Source organism: Rattus rattus, chromosome 9, assembly GCF_011064425.1.
Source record: "Rattus rattus isolate New Zealand chromosome 9, Rrattus_CSIRO_v1, whole genome shotgun sequence".
Lineage (NCBI taxonomy): Eukaryota > Metazoa > Chordata > Mammalia > Rodentia > Muridae > Rattus > Rattus rattus.
Window position 1 is genome coordinate 31,584,883 of NC_046162.1, and position 9,510 is coordinate 31,594,392.

General features: G+C 43.7%; 1 protein-coding gene across 1 annotated transcript; it reads right to left on the bottom strand.

Annotated features, from left to right (window-relative positions):
* Positions 1-7,805: 7,805 nt before the first annotated feature.
* Positions 7,806-8,786, bottom strand: LOC116910206 (olfactory receptor 2V2-like). Its single transcript, XM_032914071.1, has one exon. It carries the CDS (start codon positions 8,784-8,786, stop codon positions 7,806-7,808), a length of 981 nt encoding a protein of 326 aa, XP_032769962.1.
* Between the last annotated feature and the right edge of the window lie 724 nt (positions 8,787-9,510).

The window sequence follows — 9,510 nt, forward strand, 5'->3', positions numbered from 1 at the left end:
GTGTTGTAAAGTATAATGTAGAGTTGGGCAGGGGTACCTGGCAGATCCATGCCAAGGTGCTCTCCCCGAGAAATCATGCCACATGACAATCCAGGTATAAGGGAGGTTTATTTGGGGAAGGGCAGGTTGTGAGGACCTTGAGAAGGGGTAGAGGCAGACAGAAGCAGAGTTATAAGGTCGTGAAGGGGGATCACAGGAGGGGAGAAAGAAGGACTAAAAGAGAGAGGCCAGCTGGGAACACATGGGATGAAAGGGAGAAGGAGGAGGATTGGAGGGGGAGAGGGAGATAGAGATGGAAACAGAGACAGAGATAGAGAACTGGGGTTGAAAGCAGTCCATTTTATATGCTACCTTTACTGGGTGTGCAACCTACACTTGGCAGCAGATAATGATGTAGGTAATGACATAAGTCGCTGGTAGGTTCCCTGGGAGGAGCCTAGCGGCACTGCTTATAAGCTAACACCCAGTCCTGCTTTCCTTTTGGTCCCCCATAACTCCCTCATGTCCAGTCTCATTGGCCACCATGTGTTCCCTCAACATTGTAAGCAGACACCAGCTTCAAGGCCTTGACCGGTCAATGTTACACTGCACAGAGGGCTTTCTCCAGACATATCCCTCCTTTCTCACTCATCTTCTCCAGTCCTTACTGAACACTCCCCTCACACCATAGTTACAGTCGACTTTTTTCTTCCACTCTGAATCTCCTTTCTGCCTCGTGTGGCCCAGCAAGCAACACCAGTGTCTGGTGTGTTCTGTCTGTATAATTTTGCTGATCTCAGGTCCTCATTAGAACTTAGGTTTCCTGATGCTGCTTTGCATACCATATTGATCCCAGGCTGCTTAACAAAGTGACTTATGTTCTCAGCAAATATCCTTTTGACTGAGTAGCATTCATATTATCCAAAACGACCCTGTGAAAATTTTTGTCTTGGCTCCCATGTTTCAACTCTGTCTGCTCGGTGTTTAGGCAGTAGTTTTGTTTTGTTTCCTTTGGATGAGAGAGCAGCAAAAAGCCACTTTGTCTCCACACTGTTCTTTGGAGGAAATATATTCTGGGTCCCATATCAGCACTTTTTTTGATCCCCATTTTCACCCGTCTTTGTTTGTGCAGTGCCTTCCTACTGCACAGGATTCTTCAACTCAGGGACCCAGAGATTGTCTCACAAATAGAAAGTAGGAAGGTAAGGAAACATCAATAAGACATTAAGAGGGGCTGGAGAGATGGCTCAGTGGTTTACAGCATTGGGTGCTTTTCCATAGGTCCTGAGTTCAATTCCCAGCAGCCACATGGTGGCTCAAAGCTATCTGTAATGGGATCTGATACCCCCTTCTGGTGTATTTGAGGACAGCTAGTGTACTCTTATGCGTGAAATAAATGAATAAATATCTAAAAAAAATACCAAAGAAAGACAAGGGGAGAATTAGGTCAAAGTGGAGGGCCCCAAGAATGAATTGGGGGGCTGGAGAGAAGACTGCTCTTCCAGAGGTCCCAGTCACCACATAGTGGCTCACAACCATCTGTAATGGGATCCAATGCCCTCTTCTGATGTGTCTGAAAGACAGCAACAGTGTACTCACATACATAAATTAAATATTTTCCCCTTCCACCAACAACAGTAGGACAGACAATAGGAGGAAAAGGATATGCTGGTTCACAAAGAGAATCTCATTTTCCTTTGGTTGGGTGTCCTGAAGAAAACCTAACTCAGCATGACTACCCTATAGAGGGAGTTCTAGCATTAAAATAACCATTTTCCTCTTCCCCCTGCTTGCTCTTACTAGGTGAGAGGGACAGGAAATAACTGCTCCTTCTGACCCGAGTTCCCTCCTTAGTCTCCACCAACCCAGAGAGAGAAAATAGGAACATGTTGCTTCCATAGTCACAAATATTTGGAATTGATCCTATACCCTGTGACCTACTTCTATCTGGTCGGGAAGTGTGCTTCATAGGTGTGCACAGGGCCAGAGTGTACACCCATTGTGTCCACCATCCCTCATACATTATAGTGCACAAGACCAGAGTCTACACCCACTGTGCCCTACATCCCTCATAGGTTATAGTGCACAGGACCAGAGCCTACATCCTTTGTGCCCTACATCCCTCTCTAGTCCTCTCCTTTGTGTTTCACCCCAAAAGTGTCCCAGACTTTACAATAAACTTTATTGTCAAAGTTTTAATTTTTTTGACATGTGCCACACATGTAAGTCCATCTTCTCACTGGCCAATCCTGTCTGAGAAGACTCCTCTTTTTGTGTTTCACCCCATGTCCTCCACTTCCCAAGACCAGAGATTGTCCAAAGCTTTTTTTTGAGGAGGGCAGGGCTAAGGGGTCCATTTAGCTCAGTGGTAGAGCCTGCCTAGGGAAGATTAAGGCCCTTTTAATTCCATCCCCAGCTCCAGAAAAAAAAAAAAAAAAAAGAGGAGGGCAGGGCTATGGGACAAATGTGAATGTGACAGATTAAACATCTGCTCTCATGGAATTTCCTGTTTAGTTTTAGTGGAGCACAGCAAATATACAGTTTTTGCCTGCATTAAAAGGTCACAACAAAATCCACTTTTTTTATAATGAATATATGCTAAGAAAAACAGAATAAATGACACAATACTTTTATAACTAATATTAATGTCCCTGATTGCCAATGTAAAATATTATGAGGAAATAATGGAGAGGAAAAAAATCTGAGCACAGGAAAATGGAAGAGTCAGGAACCACAGGCGTTGATGTTCTTGGTCCATTTTGCACACACTTAACGTCTTTAGGGATGGGGAGATGGCTCAGCAGCTAAGGGCACTGGTGGCTCTTCTGGAGCACCTGGGCTCAGTTGCCAGCATCTGCATGGAAGCCTTTTATTCTTCTCTCCTACATTACGTCCCTTCCACCATTTCCCCTTCCTTTCCTTCTCCCAGTACCTGCCCTCACCTCTCCTTTCCCCCAGATCAACTCCTCCTCTGTTTCCCCTGAAAAAAACAAAAGAACATATTAACAACAACACAAGTCCCCCCTAACCCCAGAGATATCCATCAAATATGACCCATCAATATGCAATAAGACTGGGCACAAACGTGGTATCATGGCTGGACATGGCAACCCAGCAGGAGGAAAAGGCTCCCAACAGCAGGAGAGAGTCAGAGACTCTTTTACTCACACTGTTGTGTGTCCCAAAGAACAGCAAGCTACACAACCATAATCTGTGTGCAGAGGACCTAGCTCAGACCCGTTCATGGTCCAGGTTTGTCACTTCCATTTCTGTGAGTCCTTGTGAGCCCTGCTTAATTGATTGTATGGGTTGAGTTCTCATAGTGACCGTGACCTCTCTGGCATCTACAATTCTTCCTCCTCATCTTCTACAGTGTTACAGGATATTTGACCCCCCTGTGAATCTTAGCTGACACATTTAATCCCTCTGGCTAGAATATAGACATGCTTTTAGTACACACCTTTAATCCAAACGGTGAAGGTAAAGTTAGTTTGTAGAAGGAAGCAGCCATGTTTGAAAGTCATGTCTTATTGAGAGGCAGACAAGGTAATGGATCAGAGAAAGATTTGACAGAATGGGATATGCCCAAATCTCATGAGGAAAGAGAGGAGGGAGAAACTACTTAAGAGAGGAGAGAGGGAGGGGGAGGCAGTTTTACCAGTAGAGATTTACAGAGTCAGGTGGAAGAGAGAACAGGTTAGATACAAGTAAAGACAGAACTGAAGAGCCCAGAGTAATTCCACACATTGGTCTGCTGCCCCATCTAACTGCCCTCAAGTACTATATTCTTTTCAGCTGCACAACCCCACTGCCTTAGCCCCACAAACATTGAGATAAGATGGCTGCCTTAGAATAGCCCAGAGCCTGTGCAAACATCCTGCTATCCTCTACACCCTAGGCCTAAGAACTGACCCTCGATTTATGAATTCCTTCTTTATTATCCCCTGAACATCTACTCATGGGTTTATGCTTCAGACTTCCCCCAACCTTCAAGGTCCTCATTGTCAGGTTCCCAGCCTGATCTTGACCCTGGTTTATTAGAAGTGTTTCCCTGAGTTGAATATGTGGTCCTTTCTTTATTATTTTCATACCCCATGTGCAGAATGAGCTAGAGAATGAGGAGCCATTAGATTAGAACAGATTGCCAGAGTTAGTGTGAGTCAAGCAGAGCAATTTAAGGGGTATGTATGGGGGAGCAGATTGACTTGGTCAGCAAGGAGTGACATTTGAGCCAGAATAACTGAATTGAAATCATCCAGCCCGGGATTGGAAAGAACAAGAAGGGTGAGCTTATTCAGACGCAAGTCTCAGAGGCTGAAAACATTCCAGCACTAGGCCTAAGTTAGCAGATGGAGGCTGTAAGCCTCAGAGATGGCAATTAATGCAGGAGAATAAATGACACTTTTGCACTGAAGAGAGCCCTGGCTCAACCTAGTGGGTGTCACTGGTAGCTGCTCCCATAAGTTGTTGGTTGATTTCCTCTCTGATGATAGCTGGGCCCAACGTATGTATGAGTATAGCAGAATATTATTAGAAATTGTTTCATTGACTTCCCCACCACACACCCCAGTTGTCTTTGGTTCTATCCTCTGGGCTGTCCTGCCTGTGGTTCCTGGCCATCCAGGGAGTGTCAGAAGTAGGCTCCCTCTTGAGGCATGGTCCGGTCATTGGTTGGCCACTCCTACCACCATCATTGCATTAGCATGTCTTGCAGGCAGGAGAGATTGTAGTCAACACCTTTCTTACATGCAGACCTACATGCAGGCAAAATACCCAAGCACATAAAAAGGCAATAATATATTTTCATCCACAAAATAACCTGGACTAAGAATCTCTCATAGGTCAGTTGCCTAGCACCTATAGTGCAAACTCTCTCTCTGTCTCTCTCTCTGTCTCTGTCTCTGTCTCTGTCTCTGTCTCTGTCTCTCTCTCTCTCTCTCTCTCTCTCTCTCTCTCTCTGTGTGTGTGTGTGTGTGTGTTGTGTTCTACTAAGGCAAACTAGACATTTCATGACAGCAAGGAATGCATCTCTCCCCTGTTGCCACTTCCTGTTGGTCTCCATTTTCTTTCCAAGTAGCATCCCTCAACCATATTTTTTTTTGAATCTGCAGTTTTGCAGATAGTAAAAGAAAGATGTCCACCTTTCTGCATCTGTTCTATTTTATCAGGCTTTCTTCTATAAGAAAAAATTTCCAGTTAATTGAAGTATATGCCTAGACAAAAGGAAAGTCTCTTGTGATCCCTAAATCCCCAGATGTCTGGGGGGGGGTGGAGTAGTAGCTGATCAATAGATATCTGTCAATTGAAAACCTGATTTGGAATTAAATGTATCAGCTCATGGTAAACCTCTGTATAGCTTTTCCAGACCCTGGGTTTAAGACTCATGGTAGATCTTTGTGCAGCATGTCCAGGTGCTGGGTTTGCTGCAAACAGAATAAGAGCAAACTGGCTTCTGTCCGGGCAGTGGATACATAACATAGTCTATGCCCTAAAGGAGCAGGTAGAATAGGAACACCCCAAATCACCCTGACTTAGGCAAAAGTTAGAAAAGCATTTTAATGCTGTGTTTTAAAAAGTCTTTGTTTATTTTTAGATTGAAACAAGTATCCAAGACTGTGCTGAATTTCTAATCCTCCTGCCTCCACCACACATGTGCTGGGATTATAGGCATGTACCTATATTACCCAGGGCTTTTGGTATATCAGGCAGGTCCTTCATCAACTAAACTATGTTCTCAGCCCACTTGAAGTGTTTTATTTATTTATTTTTGAGCAGGGGTCTTATGCATGCTAGTCTGGCTTTGAACTTGTAGTGTAATTGAAGGTGATACTAAGTTTTTGAGCACTCTGCCTCCAGTTCATGAGTCCAACATTATTAGATGTTTGCCACCAAACCCAGTTTATAGCAGAACATTTTTTCAAAATTTTATTTACCGATACAGTCTCAATAATTCCTAGAATCTAGCAACTCTCTTCCCCAGAATTATCTGGGAATATAAATCTGCACCCTCACAGACAGGTATCCAAAACTTGTAGAGCAAATTCATGTCTTCTTGGAAGAGGAATGATTTAATTCTACAGGTTCAGTGCTTATGGATGAATAGTTGTGGTTGGTACATAATATGTATGGTTTGACACATGTAAAATACAAGGGAGATGTAATGTGCATGAATTTAAACAGTAACACTTTCTAGAAGAAGAGAATCTGGTCAGATTAAAATTTGGGCAAGGCAGATGGTTAGGGTAAGAACAAAAGAGGAACCAGAAAGGTATTTAGTACTGTAAACACTGAAATCAGTTGGCTGGCTTGGCAATACCAAAGAGGCATCAGCAAGAGACCAGTATGCTCACACAATGGAAATTCTGGCTGCTACAAGGACACACAGCTTCTACTTACAAAAATCCTTGGAGATTTCCTTTGGCAATTAGGGCTGCCAGGGAAGGAAACCCTCCTGCAAAGTTCTTTGAAATAAAGCATGTCTACTACAAAATGCTTGTTTTGAGAATTTAGCTCAGCAGGCCAATAGCATGTCCCCAAAGCAACACTGGTTTTTGTCTCTGTCTTTGTCTCTCTCTTCTCTGTTTCTCTCCATCTCTCTTTGTCGGTCTCCATATGTTTCTTTCTCTTTGTCCCTGGTGATAGGGTTGAATCTAGCATCCCACACATGCTAAGCAGACATTGTACCAATGAGTTCCATCTCACCCATCCCACTTCTTAAATATCGTATTTTCTAATGCCATTCTTCTCCATGACCAGAGTCTGAGACTGACCAAGCACCTTCCTGGGGCTTAACTTCCAGCACTTGGTTAGAACCCCCTCCCTCACTTTGTTCTCTGCTTTCAAAGAGAGAACTGGAATTTTCAGGGAAAGATGATTTTATTACAAATGAGGGCAAACAACTGATGCCCAACACAAAGAGTGTGAGTCCTATTTATAGTCAGAATGTAAATGGCATTGAATAAAAGTTCAAATTTTGCTGATGTCTTCAACTTGAAGGGAAAGCATGAGAGTCTACACAGTCAAAGTGTGAGCAGGAGACCTGCCGCCCAGATGACTAGAGTCAGGTTAAGCATCAGGTTGAGATTCAGCCTCAAGCAAAGAAAAAAATGACAAGAACAATTGAAACAGAAGTGATGAACAGTCGCATACTGTGTGCATCCATTATTCCATGTGCATCTTCTAGGTCCCACAACAGAAGAAGGAAAGGAGCCAGTCTTTATCCTGTTTCTCCTGAGTAGCCAATATTCCATTTTTACTCCCTGAAGCAACCTTAAATGTTTCACAGTATAAAGATGAGAAGTGTCTAACAAGAATTCTAGAGCTTGCTTTCTGCCATATGGAAGATTTTTCATTCATGCCACCAATGGGAGGCTGTATTGTATACGTAACAGAACAGCAGAAGCCTTATAAACAAATAAAGTGCATTGCCAGTATGTAAATTAGAGAAAAATTATCATGTGTGTCTCAGCGCCTGGACCTTAAGAGACTCTGTGAACATCAGTGAGAAGGGTTACGTCTTCTGGTAAGGGAAACACTAAGTGATGAACGACACAATCTCAATGCTCCGATCCTGCAGTGTTTGAGTTGACAGAGGTTTTCCTCCCTCCATAATGTACTTAGCAAAAAGTCTGCAAAAGACTGAGGGGGAAAACTCATGGATCACAAGAGATACAGTTAGTACTGCCTTAGGGTTCATAAAGTCCTGCCCCAGAATGCAGGTGTCACGCACCTCACTGTTAATGATTAAACTGTGTGATTACACACAGACAAGGAGTTATTTACTGGTCATAACACAGCTACAATGAGACAGAGTCCAACTCCAGAGCTCAGTGCTGGTTGCCAATCCTGCAGCGGTCCAGCCCTTTCTGCAGTGCTCCTATCACATCACGATTCCTCAAACTATAAATGAGGGGGTTGAGCATAGGAGTAAGGACTGTGTAAAAGATAGACACCATCTTGTCCTGACTTGGAGTCCGGTATTGTCTTGGCCTGAGGTAGATGAACATGGCTGCTCCATAGAAGAAGGAGACAGCTGTGAGGTGGGAGGAACAGGTGGCCAGAGCCTTTTTCTGGGATTTAGCAGAGTGCATACGGAGAACGGTTCCTAGGATGCGAGTATAGGAGGCTACAATGATGGAGAAGGGAAACAGCAGCATCAAGACACAGCAGACAAACCCTACCTTCTCAAATAGGGATGTGTCCACACAGGCCAGCTTCAGCAAGGAGAGCATCTCACAGAAGAAGTGGTCCACCTCCCTCAAGCTACAATAGGGGAAGGTCATTACCACCACCATCTGCACCAGACCATCTACTATCCCAAAGGCCCAAGAGCTCCCAATGATCTGAAGACAGACCTTCTTATTCATGAGGACAGGGTAGTGGAGTGGATGGCTAATAGCCACATAGCGATCATAAGCCATGAGTCCCAGCAAGAGCCCCTCAGACCCTACAAGAGAGACAAAGAGGCCAATTTGTATACCACAACCCACAAAGGAGATGGACTTCTCTCCAGACAGGAAGTTGACTGCCATCTTTGGCACATTGGTACAGACCAGCATGAGGTCCATGAGGGAGAACTGACTGAGGAAGAAGTACATGGGGGTGTGAAGTCTGGGATCAGTGTAGATGAGGAGGATGAGGAGGACATTCCCACAGAGTGCCACTGTGAAGACTAGCATGACCACAGAGAAAAGAAGAAGATCTGTTGGGCTGTAGGAAAAAATGCCCAAGAGGATAAAGTCATCTGTGAATGATTGGTTCAACCACATGGCCATGATCACCTGCTGTACTGGACCATCTGAAAACATAGACAAAGACATATATATATTAATTGGCTCCCCTCTCCCTTGAGTCTCATTCTACATTTCAACTTGCATTTGAAATGAAAAATAAATACAACTACATTTCTTTTTGGTGTTATGACTGTAACTCACTAAGCTGTAGCTTTATCCCATATCCTGTTAAGTGCTATCTCATACATCCTCTCCTTTCATTAAAGAAAAAAAAAAGGAAAAAAAAGGGGGGGGCGAGGAGGAGAGAGGAAGAGACTGAGTAGAGGGGAGGGAGGGGAAGCTATGATTTGGTTGTTAGGTAAATGAATAAATAAATAAATAAAAACAAAGAAAAACTCAGCAAGAAGCCCTTGATAGAGAAAGAGGATATGCTAATATATGAATAGAAAAGGAGTAATGAAAAAATGTACTGGTAACAGAGATTTTATAAAAAGAGACAATGTCCGTGTGTATGTGGGTGCATGTGTTGGGGCAGGAAAGTGTCCAGCACTCACCTTTTGTCAGGTTTCCTGCAGGAAAATGATACAGAAATGTAACACAGATACCCAGTGGAGCAAATCTACCAAAATAACTTAATTGTCCTTTTCCTGTGCTCTCGCATACTAGGTGAAAGAGGACATATCTGATCTCCTTCCCCAGCTGCACCAACCTTTTAGTTGGGCTGTGGGTGTTTATACCACCCTGGGGACTCTATTTCAGTGAGTCTCAGATAAACAGCATCTTCTCATGAGGAGAAAGT